This window comes from Panthera pardus, unplaced genomic scaffold, assembly GCF_024362965.1.
Source record: "Panthera pardus isolate Hobbes unplaced genomic scaffold, ASM2436296v1 HiC_scaffold_11, whole genome shotgun sequence".
Taxonomy (NCBI): domain Eukaryota; kingdom Metazoa; phylum Chordata; class Mammalia; order Carnivora; family Felidae; genus Panthera; species Panthera pardus.
In genome coordinates, this window is record NW_026526666.1 from 94613917 (window position 1) to 94633902 (window position 19986).

A 19986-nucleotide genomic window follows, 5' to 3' on the forward strand; every position below is an offset into this window, starting at 1 on the left:
CCTTTTTTTTTTTTTTTAAATTTTTAACGTTTATTTATTATTGAGAGACAGAGCGTGAGCAGGGGAGGGGCAGAGAGAGAGGGAGACACAGAATCGGAAGCAGGCTCCAGGCTCCGAGCTGTCAGCACAGAGCCCGATGCGGGGCTCAAACGCACAAACCACAAGATCATGACCTGAGCAGAAGTCAGACACTTAACTGACTGAGCCACCCAGGCGCCCCAATGTGGCATTTTTAACCAATTATATTCACATTGTTATGTGACCATCACCACTATCTGTTCCCAAATCTTCCATCATACCTATTTTGGGTTGAACTATGCCCCCCCAGAATTCATTAGTTGAAGCTCCAACCCCTGGCACATCAGAATGTGAATTTATTTGGGAGTAACCTTCTTGGAGACGTAATTAGTTAAGAGGAGGTCATAGTGGGGATGCCTGGGTGGCTCAGTCAGTTAAGCACTTGGTTTCAGCTCAGGTCATGATCTCAGTTTGTGGCTTCTAGCCCCGTATTGGGCTTTGCACTGACAGTGTGGAGCCTGCCTGGAATTCTCTCTTTCCCTCTCTCTCTACCCCTCCCCTGCTCTCTCTCTCTCTCTCTCTAAAAAAAAAAAAAAAAAAAAAAAAAAAAAAAAAAAAAAAGACAAGGTCATAGTTGAGTATGGTGAGCCCCTAATCCAGTATTATTGGTATCCTAACACAAAGGGGGAATTTGGATACACACACAAGAAGGCCAAGTGAAGCTTGGGTCCTGCTGCCACAAGCCTAGGAACTATAGGCAGCCAGGAGAGAGGCCTGGAACAGATCCTTCCCTAGAGACTTCAGAAGGAGCATGGTCCCGCTGACACCTTAATCTGGGACTCTGGCCTTCAGAACAGGGAGACACAGACTGAAGTTTAAGGTACTCTGTTTTGCAGCCCCAGCAAACTGACAGGTACGGCCTCAAACAGAAACTCTGTGCCCACTAAGCAGTAACTCCCAAGTGTCCCCTGCCCCCAGTCCCTAGTGACCTCTAATCTACTTCCTACCTCTATACATGTGTCTCTTCTAGGTATTTCCCGCAAGCGTCCCTTTGGGACTGCCTTTTCACTTAGCATAATATTGTCGAGGCTCATCCCTGTTGTAACACAGATCAGAATAGCATTGCTTTGTAAGGCTGAATAATATTCCTTTGTGTGGCCACGACACATTTTGTTTATCTACTCATCTGTCGATGGACACGGGTTGATTCCACCTTTTATGATGCTCTGAATGGTTGGTGTATGCATATCTGTTCAAGGCCCCTTTTTCAGTTCTTTTGGTTATATATCTAGGGGTAGAATTGTTGGGGCACATGGTAATTCTAAGGTTTGTTTGTTTTTTTTAAACCGTTTATTTTTCAGAGAGAGACCGAGCACGAGCAGGGGAGGGGGCAGAGAGAGAGGGAGACACGAAATCCGCAGCAGGCTCCAGACTCTGAGCCATCAGCACAGAGCCCGACGTGGGGCTTGAACTCATGAACCGCGAGATCGTGACCTGAGCGGAAGTTGGATGCTCAACCGACTGAGCCACTCAGGCAGCCAGTGAATCTAAGTGTTTTGACGAACTGCCAAACTGTTTTCCACAGCAGCTGTGCTGTTTTACATTCTCACCAGCAATGTCCTTGAATGCATTTGTCCTTGCCTATTCTCCAGCCCTTACTACCACCCAGAACATTCTCTATTTCATCTCTATATCACATTTATTGTCTGCTCCTCTCCCTAGACTAGAAACTCCCTAAGCGCAGAAACGCTAGTCAGTTTGTTTACTGCTCCATCCCATAGTGAAGCTGTCTTTAGCACCCAGCCAGCGCTTAATAAGTATTCCATAACTGATCGAATGTGATCCAGGGGTTAAATCTGGATTTGAAGAGGCAACAACTCAGTATCCCATAGTGAATTGCCCACAGTGCTAAGATTCCAGAGGTTCTATTCTAGGCCCTAGGAGTCAAGATAGAATTATGTCAGGCTGAGACAAGGATGCTCTCCAAAGGTGTGCTCACACCTGCCATAGCACAGCGCTGACTTTCCCAGAGTCATCCACGGGGCCCTGGGAACAAATGGGACTGGAACGATTTCTGAAGGAGTTGCTGGAAGAGGTTTTAGGCCGGGTAGGTAACTGTCTGGCTGTGATGCTGGGGTCACAAGTCTAGTGTGGAGGGGTATCAAGCTAGGGGTGGGAGACTGATGGAGAGAGGGAGTGAGGATCAATTATAGAGGACGCAGCCTCAAAGTCTCAGAGGAGTCAGGGGCATTAAGAACAAGCACCATCAGGCGCGCCTGGATGGCTCAGTCGGTTGAGCGTTGGACTTCAGCTCAGGTCATGATCTCACGGTTCCTGGGTTCAAGCCCCGCGTCCAGCTCTGTGCTGACAGCTCAAAGCCTGGAGCCTGCTTCGGATTCTGTCTCCCTCTCTCTCTGACCCCTCCCCCACTCTCTCTCTGAAAAACAAACACTTTAAAAAATAAAAAAAAAAAAGGGGGCGCCTGGGTGGCTCAGTCGGTTAAGCGGCCGACTTCGGCTCAGGTCACCATCTCGCGGTCCAGGAGTTCGAGCCCCGCGTCGGGCTCTGTGCTGACAGCTCAGAGCCTGGAGCCTGTTTCAGATTCTGTGTCTCCCTCTCTCTGACCCTTCCCCGTTCATGCTCTGTCTCTCTCTGTCTCAAAAATAAATAAACGTTAAAAAAAAAAAAAAAAAGCACCAGCACCTCCTTTAAAAATGAAGCAACCAGAGGAACACAAATCAGCGAAGGGGAAGAGCCTGGGCAGACTCCCCAAAGGGAAGGAAAGTGATATGGGGCGGGATTGAGACTGGTCCGTTAAAGGAGAGGCATGGCCCAGACAGCAGCCCGCTCTCAGGCGGAGCCGACCTAACCGGGGGCGTGGCCAGAGTGAAGCCCGCCCACCGCCCCGCCCTTTCCCTCGTGGCTCCACTCACCTCCAGCGGGCGCGCCCCGGGCCGGCGAGCCCGGCGAGGGCAGCGGGGCCGGGCTGGGAGTGCGCCCGAGGCCCAGGCCCCGACGCAGAGCTGAGCGCAGGCCGCCCAGCTGGGTCTCGGCTGCGCGCCGCTGCGCCTCCACGCGGGCCAGCTCGGCCTCCAGGCCTTGCGCCCGGCCCTCGGCCGCGCTCAGCCGCAGCCCCAGCTCCGCGGCTTCGGCCCGCACCGCCTCCAGCTTCAGCTCCAAGCTGCGGGCGTGGTCCAGCTGCAGCTTCTCGGCGCCGCGTGCCTCCTCCAGGGAGGCCAGCAGGCCTCGCTCGCGGGCCCTGAACTCGCCCTCCTGTTCCTGCAGCTTCCTCTGGGCTCCCTGGAGCTGGGTCGGGCAATGCCGGGAGGTGGGGGTCAGCAAGGCCACCCCCAACCCGACGCCCCGCCTCCCAGGCCCAGCCTGGAGCCCACCCACCCAAAAGTGGCTGGCACACCATCTGCTTCTTTAGTGGCCTCCACCCAGGCAGTTTGTGCGGGAATATCCACGGGAAAGTGGGAATGAACTACTAGAATCTTTTTTTCTCTTCTTTCTGTGTACATGCCTTGTAGTATATACAATTTATTAGTAATAAACTAACAGCCCACACTTCCCTGGACAGGACTTATCAGTGCCAGGGACTAAGTACTTTCCCCAAAAAACTTTACCACCATGAATCATCTCCATTTTACAAGGGAGGAAACTGAGGCACAGAGCAGCTGTGCCAAGGCCAAACTGCTAGTAAGCTCGGAGCCAGGATTCAAAGCCAAGCACAGTAGCTCCAGTGGCTGTTTTCTTTCTTTTTCCTTCTTTTTCTTCCTTCCTGCCTTCTTTCTTATGTTTTTAATGTTTATTTATCTATTTTTTTTTAATTTTTTTTTTAAACGTTTATTTATTTTTGAGAGAGAGAGAGACAGAGCATGAACGGGGGAGGGTCAGAGAGAGAGGGAGACACAGAATCTGAAACAGGCTCCAGGCTCTGCACGGTCAGCACAGAGCCCGACGCAGGGCTTGAACCCACGGACAGCGAGATCATGACCTGAGCCGAAGTCGGCCGCCCAACCGACTGAGCCACCCAGGCGCCCCTAATGTTTATTTATTTTTTGAGAGAGAGATTGACAGAGTGTGAGTGAGTGTGAGCAGGGGAGGGGCAGAGAGAGAGGGAGACACAGAATCCGAAGCAGGCTCCAGGCCCTGAGCTGTCAGCACAGAGCCTGACACGGGGCTTGAACCCACAAACCATGAGATCATGACCTGAGCTGAAGTCGGACGCTCAACCAACTGGGCCACCCAGGCGCCCCTCCAGTGGCTGTTCTTTCAACCATTAGGCTGTACTGTCAGTGCACATAACTTATCAATAAACCACACAATGAGGCATGTACTAAAAAATTATTTTCTGATGGAGTGCATGATCCCACACACCCCCCTCTGGTTTAGAGGATAAATCAACCGCTCACAGCCATCAGTTTCACTAGAAACCACCATTCACAGAGCCCCTGGATGCCAGGACTTATGCTAGGGCCCCCAGCCCATCAGTGCTCTGAACCACAGAGAGGTTAAGTGATTTAGTCAAGGTCACACAGTAGATGCACTAAGGTGAAAACAGCCAGAAAAGCAGAATGGGAAGAGTATAGGCTTGGGAGTCAGACAGACCTGGGTGGCTGTGTGATCTTGAGTAGACCCCTTGACCTCTCTGAGCCTAAGTGTCTGGTTCTCTGTGAAAAATGGGGTAAGAGAGCCTGCCTCATTAGGCTGCTGAGAGAATCAAACAAGCTTATGTCTACAGAGCTCCCCCTACCCCCCTCACCCCTGCTACACAGTTCCCGCAGCTGTTATTACTATTATACCTGGAGAAGAATCTCAAGGAGTGGAGGACAGGAACGAGTCCTCGGAAGTGATGTCTCAGAATGACTCCAGCATTGGAGTCCCCACCCGCTTCTTGACGGGGGGAGGAAACCCAGGGCACCCCCCCAACTGCCTCCTAAGACCCTCCCCATCCACACCCGAGTTACCTCCTGCCGAACGGCCTCCAGGCTGGCCTCGCCCTTCAGCAGCTTCTGTCGGAGGCCCAGGGCCTCCCGCCGGCCCTCCTTTTCTGCCCGCTCGCCCAGGGCCAGGCGGCCCTGCAGCTCCACCAGCTCCCGGCCCAGCCTGGTGTTCTCACCGTCCAGCACCTTCATCTGTGAGAGAGAGCAGACAGGTAGGACCCAGCATCCATTCTCGGCATCCACAGCCCCTTCTAGCCCAGGGTGGCGAGGGCCCGTTCAACTCTGCCCCTATACCTTGTCCTGTCCAGGCACAGGGAGCACTCAGGACCCAGCGCTCCAGGGACACAGACATTGAACACCACCTCGAATCCACTGGGGACCTGCTTCAGATAACTTCACCGAGCTCCAGCCATGCCAGGCACCTGGACACCAATCACCTCCATTTATTGCCTCACTGCAACTACTTATCATGGGGCGTGCTGGACCCACATCAGAAAAGGAATTCTGCAGGGCAGGAAGCACAGGCCTCCTGGTCACCTTCCTCTACAGTGATGCCTGACCTACGGAGTGCTTACCATGTGTCCACATCTGTTCTCAGCGTTTCGATTGTACGAACTCATTTAGTCTCACATAACTGTCTATAGGGCAGGTACTGACATTATCCTTATTCAATAGATAATGGAGCCTAGAGAGGAGAAGTGACTTGCTCAAAGGCACACAGCCCACAAGCAGCAGACCAGGATTTAATCTCAGATGAGCGGAATACAAAGGTATGTTCTAAGCCCCCGTTTCCCCACAGGAGCAGGTGGGGGGTAAGGCCCATCTACCCCATGCCGCTAGAGTGAGGGGGCTGCATGCACAACACCCAGCAAGAGCCTGGCACATAAATGTGACTTCCTTTCAGACACTCCTGTGGCTTCCCAGGACTTCAACCCAACAGGAAGGCGCCCGAAGAGGTAAAGCGGGGGCCCTGGTGGGAGATGAAGAGAGTTTGGTAGTCACGCTGTGATATCTCTGGACGAGGTAGAGCCTAGGAGCCAAATGGGGCTCTTGCCTGTTCTGTAAGTCTTCTGGGAAAGCCTGAGCCAAGGACGGTTTTTACATGTTTGTAAACAGTTGGACATGGTTCATTTTGAAATGGTGGAAAGAAATTCCAAGAACAGGGGCGCCTGAGTGGCTCAGTCGGTTAAGCGTCCGACTTTGGCTCAGGTCATGATCTCACGGTTCGTGAGTTCGAGCCCCGCGTCAGGCTCTGGGCTGACAGCTCAGGGCCTGGAGCCCCCCTCGGGTTCTGTGTCTCCCTCTGTCTGCCCCTCCGCTGTTTGCACTCTGTCTCTCACGTCGTCTCAAAAATAAACATTAAAAAAAAATTTTTTTTTAAAAATCCAGGAATATTATGTCTTACACGTGAAGAATGATATAAAATCGAATTTCGGTGCCCATCAACAAAGTGTTCATGGAACACGCGCCCACACGCGTACGTACTGTGTCGGGCTGCTTTCTCGCTCTGCTGGCAGAGCTGAGTAATCGCGACAGAGACCGTATGGCCCGTAGAGCTGGAAATAGTTACTGCGGGCTCTTTACAAGTGTTCGCCAGCTCCCCATCCCTCTCACAGGGTCTACACCTTCTGTTGTTCGTGGATTCCTCTGAGATTTGCACAAGGGGCAGCACGCGGCAAGGGCCCGGGGCGGGTACCTGCCGCCGGAGCTCCTGCAGCTCCCGGCGGGCTTCCAGCCGCGAGCGCTCCACCTCCTGCAGTCCGGCCCGCAGCTCCTCGGCCTCCCTGCCCGCGGCCACCCGGGCCTCCGCGAGGAGCACCAGCTTCTGCTCCCTGTCCTCGTTGGCAAGCTTCAAGCTGGAGTGGGGGGGAGGGGGCAGAGGGCAGAGGGCAGAGGTCAGCGGCAGCCACGGGTCCCGGGAAGAGTGCAGGGTGGGGATCTACACAGAAGCCTGTTCTCCTCGGGGGCCTGGGTGGCTCAGTGGGTGAAGTGTCTGACTCCCGTTTCGGCTCAGGTCACGATCTCATGGTTCGCGAGTTCAAGCCCCGCGTCAGGCTCTGCGCTGACAGTGAGGCGCCTGCTTGGATTCTCTCTCCCCCCCTCTTTCTGCCCCCCCTCCGCTTGCTCTGTCTCTCAAAATAAATAAATAAACTTAAAAAAAAAAAAAAAAAGTCTGTTTCCCTAATCCCTGGAGTTGGTCGGACTGGCTCTTGGCCTAGAGGTGCCCCAAGTGTTACTTGCCCCTCCTGAGCTAAGCCCTGTAGGGCCGGGGGCCAGGCCCGAGGCTGCCAGAGGCCAACAGGTGACTCCAGGGTTGGGGCTAGTCTCCAGGGTGACACCAGCAGGTGGGGTCAGCTGCTACCTTTCCCCTTCTTTCAGATGGGAAAATTGCCTAAAACCACCCACGTGGCCAGCTGTGGTTCAAGGGCACAGACTCCCCATCTGTGTGATTTCCCCAGAACCCTGGGGGTGAAGTCAGCTTCCAGGGACGTGATCCAGGGTGAAGGATGGGCCCGGTGAAGGACCGAGCTGGCCCCTGCCCCCACGTTGCCCCACCTGATCCGTTCGCTCTCAGCCTTCTTCACGGCCGCCCGCAGCTCCTCGTTGGAACGCCGCAGGGCCTCGCGCTCCTTGACGCCCTCACCCAGGCTGCGCCGCAGCTCGCTGGCCTCCTGGCGCTGGGCCTCACGGCCATCCTGACTGTCGCGCACCTTGCGCTGGGCCTCGAGCAGCTCCCGCCGCAACCCGTCACGGGCGTCCTCCAGCAGGCGCAGCTGCGTCCGAAGCTCTTCTGCCTGCGAGGGTGGCAGGTTGTCACGGGACAGGGTACGGGCCCTGCCGGAGCCGGCACTTGGCAGAAGCCAGCCCGCACCTGTATCCCCGGCCACAGGCACCTGCCCCGCGGCTCTGCAGCGACTCAGACCACAGGTGTGAGTTCTGATTCGGGGGCAGAGCGTGCTGGAGTTAGTGGTGTCTGGGCCTGAAATAATCATCCACCAGGATCTTTCTACGGAGGGACACCAAGAGGGCAGGGACCCCACCAGTGCCGAGTCCCAGACAGATACAACGAGCGCTTAATAAAGGCTTACCGCCTCCTTTCTACATTGGCTGTTCGCTCGTTCTCAAATGCAGGGACAAACCTTACACGCTCTTCTGGGCCCCTAGGGGGCCAGGCCCCCCGCGGCATTTAGGGTGTGCTGCCCGGAACGGCTCACCTCGCGCATGGAGGACTCCCGCTGCCTGTCCAGGTTTCGGGCCTGTTCTTGCAGCCTCTTGGCCTCCTGGGCGTGGGCTGCGGCAGCCTCCTCAAGCTGGGCCCGTAGGTCCCGCAGCTCGGACGTCAGCGCGTTCACAGTGCTCTAGGACAGACAGGACTCCTCAGACTTGGTGCCCCCGTCCCCCTCCCCCGGCTGTTTCCAGGAGGGTCGGCTCCAAACGCGGCCCTTCCCGCGGGCCTGCCACACCGTCTGCTGATCCCTTGATGCCCAGTGAGTGCTGTGCCCACAGCCGCTCTCTCCCTCAGACTAGGATTCACCGGGCAGAGTTGTGCCACCTCCCTCTCATGGGGGACCCCACGGAGGGGCTGAAGCTCCCCCCACAGCCTGGGAGAGGGGGCCCCTCCAAGCAGGGTCATGCCTCCTGGCTCGGATGGAGGCCCACCTGCCTGGCCTGCCCTACCCGGTCCTGCTCCTGCCGGCTCTGGGCGTCTCTCTTGTGCCGCTCCAAATCCAGGGAGACGGCGGCCAGGCTGTGCTGTGTACCCATCAGCTTCTCCGACAACGCCGTCTTCTCGGACTCCTTCAGGGACAGGGCCTGGGCAGAGGCAGGGAGCAAAGGGCTTGGGGGCTCGGCTGGTCATGGGGGCACGCTTGGGCCCTTCCCCCACCCTGCCCTGGGAAATGTGCCCCCTGGGGGCTCGGTGCCTTGTCTGGGTCACCACAGGTGGACCCGGGGCAGCGGTGCGGACTCACCCCCTCCGTAGCCCCCGAAAAGGGCACGACCGCCATAACAGCAAGTCTGGACGTGGACACAACTTAGAAATCCTGCCAACTTCCCTCGGTAATCCTGGCCCTTCATTATTTCCCTTTTACAGATGAGGAAACAGACTCAAAGAGGCAGAGTGGCTTGCTCAGAGTGACACAGCCAGTAAGGACAGGCCTGTCTCCTTTATGGTATGGGAAAGTCAGGAGTTAGCGCTTTTGAAGAGGGTTCAGCTGCTACATGTGGGCAACGCAGGGACCGCTCAGAAGGCAGCCCCGGGGACACCACGGCTAGCCTGGAGTGGCAGAAGGGAGGGCAGACTGTGGCTCAGCTTTCTGGGACCCAGTGCTCACAGTGCCACGAATGTGACAGCCGCTCCGGGAGTTCCCAGGCACGGCTCACTGAACGCGGTCTCAGCAATGTTTCACACACACCCCTGCAGTCCCCCCATCCTGCAGGTGAGGAAACTGAGACCCAGAGAGGGACTCCTAGCTCCCAGCTGCTGAGCGGCTGAACAGGGACCAGCCCCGGGAGAACAGGGGCCCCTGGGGCAGCAGCGGAGGCCACCCCGGGGCTCACGAACCTGCTGCTTCTCGCTCTCGGCCAGGAGGAGGCCCTCGTCACGCTCCTGCTGCAGGGCGGCGATCTCCTCGCTCAGCTCTTCCTTCTCTGCCTCCAGCCGTGCCAACAGCTCCTCTCGCTCCCGGTGCATCTGACCCTGCAGCTGGGCCCGCTCGGCCTCCAGCTCCCGCCACGCTGCCTCCTGCGGGCCAGGCCCCGGGCACGTGTGAGCCGCAAGGCTGGACTCAGGCGGCCCCTCACCGACCTCAGGCCAGCGAGAGCCGCTCGTAGCCCAGAACCTGAGCGGCAGGGCAGGCCACCAGGCAACTACAAGGTGGGGTGAATGATAAGGGCTGTGACGGGGTCGCGCCGGGGCTGTGTGCGCCCCAGGAAGCGGCAGGAGCCTGGCCCGGGGGCCAGAGAACACTTCCCAAAGGACAGATGAGCCGCAGTCCCGTCAGGTCAAGAGAGAAATAGAATCCCAAACCCAGAGTCCAGCCCCGGGCCCGGAGGGAAGAGAAAACCCGACACACTGTATCTAAGGTCACTGGAGCTTGAACTACGAGGGGGACATGCATCAGAGCCATGGGCAGCGGCCAGGCCAGACCAGGCCCTGTGGGCTGTAGAGAGGGGTGGGCTGATTCTGAGAAGAGTCGGGGCAAGCCAGGGATGAGCTGGATCGAGGGGCGGTTTGGAAGCTGTGGAAGAGGGATGGGGATCGGGGCTGAGGTAGTGAGGGGCGGGGTGGGCTGTGGGGAGCAAAGGGGGTCTGGGGATGGCAGAGCAGCCCGACAGAAGAGAACAGATGCGGTGATGTTAAGAGGCCAAGCCAGAAGGCACAGGAGGAGTCAGAGAGGACACAGGAGTCTGGCGCCCTGGGGACTGGGTGGATGGGTGAGTAGGTAGAACCCACAGGCAAAGAAAGAACGGCCCCCTGGTGGTCCCAGGCGGGTACTTGGCCCCAGCAGTAGGCCCTAGCAACCTTGCGAGAAGTAGGCCCAGGTGCCCCTTCTTCAAATCTTTGCTGCCCCCTGCTGGAGAAGGGAAATACTATCCACCCAAATCTAAGACGACTGACTCTAGGCGCCATGGGGTGGCCCCTGGAGTCATAAAGCAACAGCCTGAACTGCTGAGAGACGCAGCCCTGTCCAACACGGGGCTCTGGACAGTATCTTAGGGCCATGGTAATAACAATCAGCGTTTATGGAGCACTTATGAAGTGCCAGTCATTATTCCAAACCCTTTTTAAGGATTATCTCACCTCACCTTCACAATACTCTATACTATCATTATCCCCATCGTTACAGGCACTGAGGCCGTAGGCAACCTAACCAATATATGACCAAGATCAGGTCCAAACCCAGGCAAAGAAACTCTAGAACCAGTGCTCTTAGATAGCTCTGTTTGGTCTTCTGGTGACCTGGCTCTTTGCCTAAGTGCTCAGGTCCCAGAGTGGTCTTTCGTATGCAAACAGCACTTCTTAGCAAATGAAAGTGTTTTCCAGGGGTGCTTAGGTGGCTCAGTCTGTTAAGCTAAGCTTTAAGCGTCTGACATCAGCTCAGGTCATGATCTCAAGGTTGGTTTGTGAGTGAGTTCGAGCTCCACATCAGGTTCTGCACTGATGGTGCAGAGCCTGCTTGAGATCTTCTCTCTTCTCTCTCTCTGCCCCTCCCCCACTTGCACACGCGCTCTCACTCTCTCTCTCAAAATAAATAAATAAACTTCAAAAAAAAAAAGTGCTTTCCTACTATACATTAGATCAGCGTTTCCCAAATGTGGCTGTGGACCCCCTGCATCAGGATCACCAGGGCTGAACCAGATTTGGGGCCTGGGAATCTGCATGTTTGATAAGGCATCCCCAGTGGATCCTCACAGGTGCCCTCAGGGCCCCTGGGACAGGGATGAGGTTCCGTTTCACAGATTTGGAGACTGATGCAGAGTGAGAAGGGTGAGTTGCCTGAGGTCACGGAGGAGACACCGGTTCAGAGCCCCGCCTGCCCCAACCAGCTGCCCGAACCTTCTCTCGCTGGAGTCGTTGCAAGTCCTCCTCATGGGCGGCCCGCTGCTCCCGCAGAGAGGCCTGGGCTTCCCGCTCAGCCTGCACCAGCTTCTGGGCCATCAGCTCCTTGTCCAGAGCCACCTTCTCCTCTGTAGTTGTCATCTGTTGCCGTAGGCCCACCAGCTCCCCTGCACAGGAAGGGACAGCCTTGGGTCAGAACCTCCCCATGGGCCAGCAGGCTCAAACCTGATGAGCCACGTGGGCAAGTTCCCAGATGATCGAGGGTCCCCCTGGGATCTAGGCTGAGTTCCCTTGGAGAAGCTCCCTGCTCTCTCTGGGCCTCAGTTTCCCCATCTGCCACATGAGTCTATTGGCCCTGTCTCCCTCCCTGTCGACTGCGAATGGCATCAAAGAAATGAAACGACATGAGGAAGACCTCCCTCCCCCAAATGGGGAGGTTAGCAAAATGGGGTTAGCAATAATGGGGTTGACTGAATTATTGACTGAATGCTTACAAGGGGTCAAACTCCTGGCTGAGCACATGAGAGATATATTCTCACCACACCTTCGTAACACACCTACGTGGCTTGTCTCATGCCCAATCTACAGATGAGGAAATGGAGGCTCAGGGAAGTCAGGTAATTTTCCAAAGCTGCACGGCTTTCTATAAGGCGTCTCCTTTAATGACTGATTGTGATAAACATACTTGCTGGGCTGTCAGCACTAATGGAGGTGACCATGGGGAAGTCATACCCCACTGGGAACAATCTAAAAACCATCTCCTGGGTTGGAAGCCCACCAGAGACTCTGTCAGCATGCCCCTTCCTGGTTCTGTCTGGCTCAGGTAGATGTGGACAGCAAAATTAATTTTTACGGCCCAAGTAGATGCCTGGTAAATGCTCGTTGAGTAAGAGGAACCCCTGAGTTGAGACACTGGGTGGGGAACGCGGAGGGAAGAGGGGCTGCGGGTGGGGGGCCGAGAGAGTCCGTGGCTCTGCAGAGAACTCAGACCTAAGTGCCCTGACGAGGACAAACAGCCACCGCTGGCTGAACCAGGCCCTGGGCCAAGGCCTTCACACGCTTTTCTCGCCTCATCCTGGCAACAGCTGTAGAGGAGGAGCATTATCACCTCTAACTGCCATTGAGGAACCTTCGGCCCAGAGAGGGAAGAGGCTTGCTCGAGAGAGCTCAGATCTAAGTAGCAAAAGCAGAATCGGAACTCAGGTCAGCCAGACTCCAGGGCCAGTGCTCCCAACCTCCAGAGCCCCCAGAACCCGATGGGTTATAGACCGGGCTGGAGCCTGGAGTTCCCTACCCCCGATTCGGGCCCCCCATACCAGTCAGGGTCTCCTTGGCCAGCAGCAGGGCCTGCCCGTCGGCTTCCAGCTGCTCCCGGCGGGCCTCGAGCTGCGCCAACTGCCGCTGCACCTCGAACAGGCTACTCTCCAGGGCTTCCTTCTCCAGGCTGCGGCACATACAATCCCTGAGGCCTTGGGACTCAGCCTCCTGGGCCCCAGGAAACTGTGGCTCCCAGGGCGTGGCCGGCCGTGGGCCAGGTGCCAGCCTACCTGCTCAGCCAGGCCCACGCTCCCTGGGGGGAGGCTGGGCCCTAGCTAGAACGTGTTGGCAAGCCTGGCTCCTAAGTAACTGCCCCCGTGGGCCAATGCCAGGGCGGGCCCAGGCAGACCCCCCTCCCCCTGTCCCCCCGGGACGGGGCCTAAGGCCCAAGGCCTTACCGCAAGCGTGTGGCCTCCTCCGACAGGGTCCGGCTTTCTCGCTCAGCTGCGGCCAGCTGCACCGCCAGGCCGGCCCGCTCTTTGGCCAGAGCCTCCTTCTCCCGGGCTGCCCGCTCCAGCGCCTCTACCTGCCGTTGCGTCTCCCTCCGTGCCTGTTCCAGCTCCTGCTCGCGCCCGCTCAGCTGCCGGGAGAGCTGGCCCCGACCCAGGCACCATGAGTACCACTCCCCAAACTCCCCGGCTTCTCGTCAGGCAGCACCCCGACCCTGAGCCCGACCCGGGCCTGGCCTGGCAGGCGGGAGACCTGGATTCAACCTCAGGCTGTGTGTGCTGTGTGTACTTGGACAAATCACAGCGTTCCCCGGACCTACGATGTACGCGCATACAAAATAAGCGTCAGGGGGCGCCTGGGTGGCTCAGTGCGTCGTTAAGCGTCCGACTCTTAATTTTGGCTCAGGTCGTGATCTCACGGTTTGTGAGATCGAGCCCCGCCCTGGGCTCTGAGCTCACAGCACAGAGCCTGCTTGGGATTCTGTCTCTCCCTCTCTCCCCGCCCCTCCCCACTCATTTTCTCTCGTTCTCTCTCTCTCTCTCTCTGTCTCTCAAAACAAATAAATACAGGGGCGCCTGGGGGGCTCAGTCGGTTAAGCGTCCTGACTTCAGCTCAGGTCATGAGCTCATGTTCATAGGATTGAGCCCCACGTCAGGTTCCGCACTGAGCATGAGGCCTGCCTGAGATTCGCCCTCTCTCCCTCTGCCCCTCTCCCCCATTCTCCTTCTCAAATAAAATAATAAGTGTCCTCACTCAGTTTGGGGAGTGCCAGAATGCTTTCTGTGCCTGAAAATTTCCAGAGGAGCTGAATACACAAAACAGAGCGGAGCCCTGGAGCCCTGTGTCCTGTGCCCCGTAGCCCATCGCCTAGAGGTCCCTCCCAGGAACCTGGGCTCTCCAGGACAGGCACTATATCAAGGCCCCTGGATCCCTGAAATCCTAAGGTGCCTTCCCACTGGGTCCCCAAAAGTCTAAGATGCCAATTCAAAACTTCTCTACCTGGTATCGTATCATGAATTTTTACTGGGTGGTGATCCGTCTACCAAGTGCCTCCTCGACTGTGCTGTTCAGAACAACCCTTTGTGATGAGAACTATTAGCCCCACGTGACAGAGGGGTCAACTGAGGCATCGGGCGGTTGTGGAGCTTGCCCACGGCTCCCAGCTAGCAAAGAGAGGGCTGGACTTAAACCCAGAATCACGCTCCTAGGCCCGGGAGCTATCCCCTGGATGGGGATCCCCTGGATCCCAGGATGCAGGAGGCTGGGAGGCTGAAACCCCTTCCCCCTCCTTGCTCCCATCCCCACCCCCCCTACACCCACCTGGGCCAGCTGCTCCTGCAGCCGGCAGCGCTCCTGGCGCAACGTGGGGAGCTGGTGCTCCAGGGCCTCCCGGGCCTGCTCGGCCACCCGCAGGGAGCCCTCCAGGCCCTGCTGTTCCACCTCCTGCTCCAACCGTAGGTGCTCCAGCCGTTCCTGCGCCTCCCGTGCCAAGCAGGCCTCCTGCTCCACCTGCCGTTGCCGGCCCAGCAGGGCCGCCTTTTCCTCTTCCAGCTGCGTGCAAGCGAACCAGCCGGAGGGTCAGCTCAGCCCCTCCACCAGCGGAAGGACCGCGGACGCCCCCTCCTCTCCACCCACCCACCCACCCATCACAGCCAGCCCAGGGGAGGCTCCCCGGGGGAAAGGGTGTGGGGACACTGAGGAGGAGGCAGCAGGGAGGAGGGTCCACGGAGCTTCTTTTCTCTCAGACCGCGAGAGAGAAGACACAGACGGAGTCAGAACAGACACAGAAAGAGAGGCAGTGACCAGGACAGGCACAGATGGACCAGGCACAGGACAGGACCAGGACCTGTCCCGACAGGTACAGGGCCAGAGGTGTACAGGGAGATATGCAGCGAGGGTGAGGGGCGGGGGCCGAGGCTGGGCCTGGGGCACCTCAGTGAGTCGGGCTTCTGAGTGGGGCACACGGTGGGCGGCCTGCGGGCACACGGCATACCTGGGCGACGAGGCGGTTCAGACCCAGCTTGTCCTGGGCGAGGCTCTCGTTGAGGGCGCTCAGCTTGGACAAGGAGTCCCGCAGAGAGGCCTCCTCGACCCTCAGCTTGGTCATTGAGAGTTCGAGCTCCACGCGGCCGGCCTCAGCCTGCGGGGTGGGGGCCAGGGTGGCCAGAGACAGCCGGATGGGAGAGATGGAGAGAGGGGAGAGGCGGGGAGAGGCAGGAAACGACGTGCAGAGGCACGGAGATGGGAGAGGGTGGAGGCATGGAGGCGGGAGGGTGGGGAGAAACACCCTCAGAGACGGGGTGGGGGGCGAGGGAAAACACACCATGAGACAGAAAACAGTCGCTACAGGCCGGCTGCCTATGAAGTTGCTCAAAAGAAGCCACACACGGGAGAGCTGTGCGGGAGCCAAGGGAACCCCAGCTCTTGTAGGGCAGGGCGGGGGTCAGAGGGTCCCACAGAGCGGGGTCTAAGGGGACACTGCTCAAGACCCAGAGTACAGGGGTGGGGCAGGCACCCGCCAAGGACTGTGTCCCCAGCTCTCACAGACCCCAGGACCCGTGTCCAGAGGTGGGATGGGATGGCCTGAACAGCACTGCCCCAGACACATCTGGAAAAGCAAGGACATGACCACTAATAGAGGTCCGTTCACTTATGACTGGGGTCCGAGGACAGCCTGTGGTCTGGGGGGCCGGGATCAGCCTGTGCACAGGGTCAGAGGCCAGCCGGAAACAGGGGGCAGTGTGTGGCCAGAGGGAGAAGGCCTGGGGCCTCGGGGACCCACCTTGGTCAGCGCCTCAGCCACCTCGGCCTTCTCGGCCTGTAGCATGTCCCTCTGCAGCGTGGCACAGCTCAGCGCCTCCCTCACCTCCACCAGCTCCTTCGCCAGCCCTGAGCGCTTCATTTCCAGCTGCTCTAGCTGTCTGTGGCTGTGGGACGCAGGGTGGGCGGGTGCCCCACGTCACCTCCCTGCTCAGAGTCTCCCGCAGCCAGACGGCGCTGGCGCAGGCCAGGGACCAGGCCTGAGACGGGAGCCCTGGAGGCCAGAGCCTCACTCACAAGGACAGCCAAGCCCACCACTCTTGGCTCTGGGACTCTGGGACTCTGGGCCTCAGTTTTCACATCTGCAAAATGGGGTAACAGCTGCCTCATGAAGTTGTTATAAGGATATGTGATCTACTGAACATGAAATGCTTAAAACAGTGCCTGACATATCTCCCCAACAGTCTGCAGAAGCAAGAACAATATTCTCTACCACAAGGTACTAAACAGCACTGTTACTTATGCCTCAGAGGAGGAGGCAGTGCAGTGGCCAAGAGGTTAACTCTGAAGGCAGAACGCTTGGGTTCAAAGCCCGGCTCTTTACTAACTAGCCGTGTGATGACCTAGGTCAGATTACATGGCCCTTCTATGCCTCAGTTTCACCATCCACAAAATGGGGATGAGAGCTCCTACAGCAGAGTTGCCATGAGGGCTGAACACGAGAACCTCAGTGTAGGGGTGCCGGGGAGGCTCAGTCGGGTGAGCGGCCGACTTTGATTCAGGTCGTGATCTCACGGTTTGTGAGTTCGAGCCCTGCGTCGGGTCCTGCGCTAACAGCACAGAGCCTGCTTGGGATCCTCTCTCTCTGTCCCTCCCCTGCTCTCTTTCTCTGAAAAATAAATACACGTTAAAAAAAAAGGGGGGGAGAGAGAGAACCTTAGTGCTTAAAATGGTGTCTAATACTTGGTAATATTAGATTACTCTTTCAATTTAAACAATGATATTAATTTTTTTATGTTTATTTATTATTGAGAGAGAGAGAGAGAGAGAACGTGAGCAGGGCAGGGGCAGACAGAGAGGGAGACACAGAATCCAAAGCAGGCTCCAGGCTCTGAGCTGTCAGCACAGAGCCCGACGTGGGACTCGAGCTCACAAACCTCGAGATCATGACCTGAGCTGAAGTCGGACTGAGCCACTCAGGCACCCCTAAACAATGATATTAGTGTTACTACTGCTATTTTAGTTATCGTTGTTGTCACCGTCCACACTCCTGCCTCATAGCAGTCCTCTGATCCCCGGTAAGTGACTGTATCTCCCTGAGCCTCAGTTTCCCGAAACAGGGCTGGTGAGAAGACCCTTCCTCAGAGAGGTGCCACAAAGACTCCTCAAGACAGTAGGACGTCTGGGACACCGTCGGTCCTCTCCGGCCCCCAGGGAGGACCGTCGGGACTCCCAAGGTCCGTTCTGGGCAGGGGAGGCCAGAAGCCGCTCACCTGCGCTCGAGCTCCCTGCGAGTCCGCTCGCTGTCCCGCGCCGTGTCCTCCCGCTCTTCCTCCAGCCGGTCCCGCTGGCGCCGCAGCTCCTCCTGGGCCGCCTGCAGCTTCTCTCGCTCCTGCCGTAGCTCCTCGGCCTGCTGCTGGGCCGCCTGCAGGCTGCGGGCCAGGCTGTCCTTCTCCCTGGAGGAGGAGGGAGAGCCGAAGGCGCTGCTGGGGCGGCTCTCCCCGGCCAAGAGGGCCGTGCTGCTGTCCTCCCGTGAGCCCCGTCCTCTGACCTCTAAGGCACCTGCCTCCAGGAAGCCTTCCCCGACCCCGCCCTCAGCACGACTCACTTCATCCGCATCTCCCTGGAGCGGACTCTTCCCGTCAGAGGACACCCAGCTTTCCTTCTCCCCCCCAACCCACCCAAGGGAACGGATGGAGGCACTGGCATGGCCCCCAACAACCCCACCAGGCCACGCTAGGCTCTCGGGACACACGGGCCAGTCTGTATGACCAGGAAATGCCCCTCAATTCTGGAAGGCCCAGTAGAGCTGGGTATGCCCAGCTGCACACGGTGGCCAGCGAGGGAGGGAGGGGACTGCAACTGGGAACTCTGGAGGTTCACAGAGTGTTGCCTCTTGCCCCAGTGCCAGTGGTCACAGCAACGGAGCAGGGGATGTCACCCCTCCTTCCGAGCCAGCCGGGGTTCTTAGCTTGGGCATCAGCTTAGGGCTGATCGCTGGCATAGCCTCCACTGCCCGCCTCTTCACTTGAAGGGGCAACCGGTAAGTGTACCAGACACAAAGGCCGCAGTGGGTGGGAAAAACCATGTAACATGATATATGAAATAAAAATAGCAGAATGCAAGACGAGGAGTTCACCGTGAACACAGCCACGTATCAGGCCCTCCTTCCAAGGCATGGGGAGCCCGGGTTTTGCTCTCAGATGGACCTGAGTTCCAATTCCTACCCCCAGCCACACTGCTGCATCAGCTGGGACAAGTCTTTCAACCTCGGGATAGCCCCAGCTCCAACCTGCGGGAGTTTGATGGGAAGACTAATTTAAATAATCTGCCCAAAGCGCTTGGCAATGAGCCTGGCACATGGCAGGTGTACTAGAAGCCTTATCTACGTCACTGCCAGGAAACACAACGGGGAGCAGAGTCCGTGCTCCCTAACAGAGGTTAGGACAGGCAGGTGAGGCTGTGAGAAGGTCCTGCCTTCTTATTTCCCCTTCTTGTTTCTTTTTCTTTTTTTTTTTAATTTTTAATGTTTGTTTGTGTTTGGGAGAGAGAGAGAATGAGAGACAGAGCACGAGCTGGGGAGGGCAGAGAGAGAGAGGGAGACACAGAATCCCAAGCAGGCTCCAGGCTCTGAGCTGTCAGCACAGAGACCAACGTAGGGCTCGAACTCATTCACCATGAGATCATGACCTGAGCCAAAGTCGGATGCTTAACCAACTGACCCATCCAGGCACCCCTCCCCTTCCTTTTTCAAACTTTTAATTCTGCAGTTACACTGAGGAGAAACAGCAAACAACAACAACAACAACAAAAATAACCAGATAGCTAAGAGTGGGTAATTTCTTGTCTCAAAGATCTCCAATGACAGAGTCTAAATGGCACTGTCATTAGAACTCTCTGGGATGATAGAAACGTTCTGTAGCCATTTGTGGCTACTGAGCTTTTAAAATGTGTCAAGGACAACGGAGGGACTGAACTTTTACTTTTTAAAATGTTTACCTAATTTAATTTTTTTTAATATTTATTTATTTTTGAGAGAGAGAAAGAGATAAGAGAGGGAGTAGGGGAGGGGCAGAAAGAGAGGGAGACAGAGAATCTCAAGCAGGTTCTGTGCTGTCAGCGCAGAACCTGACACAGGGCTCGAACTCACAACCTGTGAGATTATGACCTGAGCCAAAATCAGGGTCAGACATTTAATGGACTGAGCCACCCAGATGCCCTCAATTAATTTGAATTTTAACAGACATAGGGCCAGTTATGACCATGTAAGTGCAATCCACATGCTTACAGGCTCGGGCTGGCATTAGATCCAGGCCCCCACCTCTGACCTCTCAGGCACCTGTTCAGAAGGTCAATGGTGCCCCGCAGACGCTGGGCCTCACGCTGCGCATCCTCATGAGCCTGGGTGGCCCCGTTGGTCTTGTCCCGAAGACGCCGCAGCTGTTCCTCTAGGCTGCGGCGCTCACCCTCGCTGTCACTAAGCTGCTTCCGCAGGGTGCCCAGGAGGTCCTGGCTGGCCTCATAGCGCCCACGCATGTCCTGTGGCATGGGAACCATTGAGTCTGGGGGAGCCCTAGGAAGCTCCGGAGCGCCCCCTACTCTCTGCTCATTCCAAGAACACACCCAGCCTACTCTGTGGCCTAAGCCTCAGGCAGGAGAGTGGGGCTAAGCCCTCCAGACTAGGTTTCCGCTCCCGTTCACTGTGCCCCCACC

General features: G+C 57.1%; 1 protein-coding gene across 3 annotated transcripts in view; it reads right to left on the reverse strand.

Annotated features, from left to right (window-relative positions):
• The window catches only part of CROCC (ciliary rootlet coiled-coil, rootletin), a 45989-nt gene that overhangs the window by 10193 nt on the left and 15810 nt on the right, over positions 1-19986 (reverse strand). For all 3 annotated transcript variants that reach the window (XM_053898913.1, XM_053898912.1, XM_053898914.1), the window contains 15 exons: positions 19613-19812; positions 17547-17729; positions 16076-16220; positions 15287-15433; positions 14614-14844; positions 13242-13435; positions 12843-12970; positions 11524-11693; positions 9529-9708; positions 8643-8777; positions 8180-8323; positions 7521-7759; positions 6661-6820; positions 4989-5156; positions 2952-3324 (listed from right to left, as the gene is read on the reverse strand). In XM_053898913.1, the coding sequence (XP_053754888.1) occupies positions 2952-3324; positions 4989-5156; positions 6661-6820; positions 7521-7759; positions 8180-8323; positions 8643-8777; positions 9529-9708; positions 11524-11693; positions 12843-12970; positions 13242-13435; positions 14614-14844; positions 15287-15433; positions 16076-16220; positions 17547-17729; positions 19613-19812 (2797 nt within the window). The remainder of the gene's footprint in view (positions 1-2951; positions 3325-4988; positions 5157-6660; positions 6821-7520; positions 7760-8179; positions 8324-8642; positions 8778-9528; positions 9709-11523; positions 11694-12842; positions 12971-13241; positions 13436-14613; positions 14845-15286; positions 15434-16075; positions 16221-17546; positions 17730-19612; positions 19813-19986) is intronic.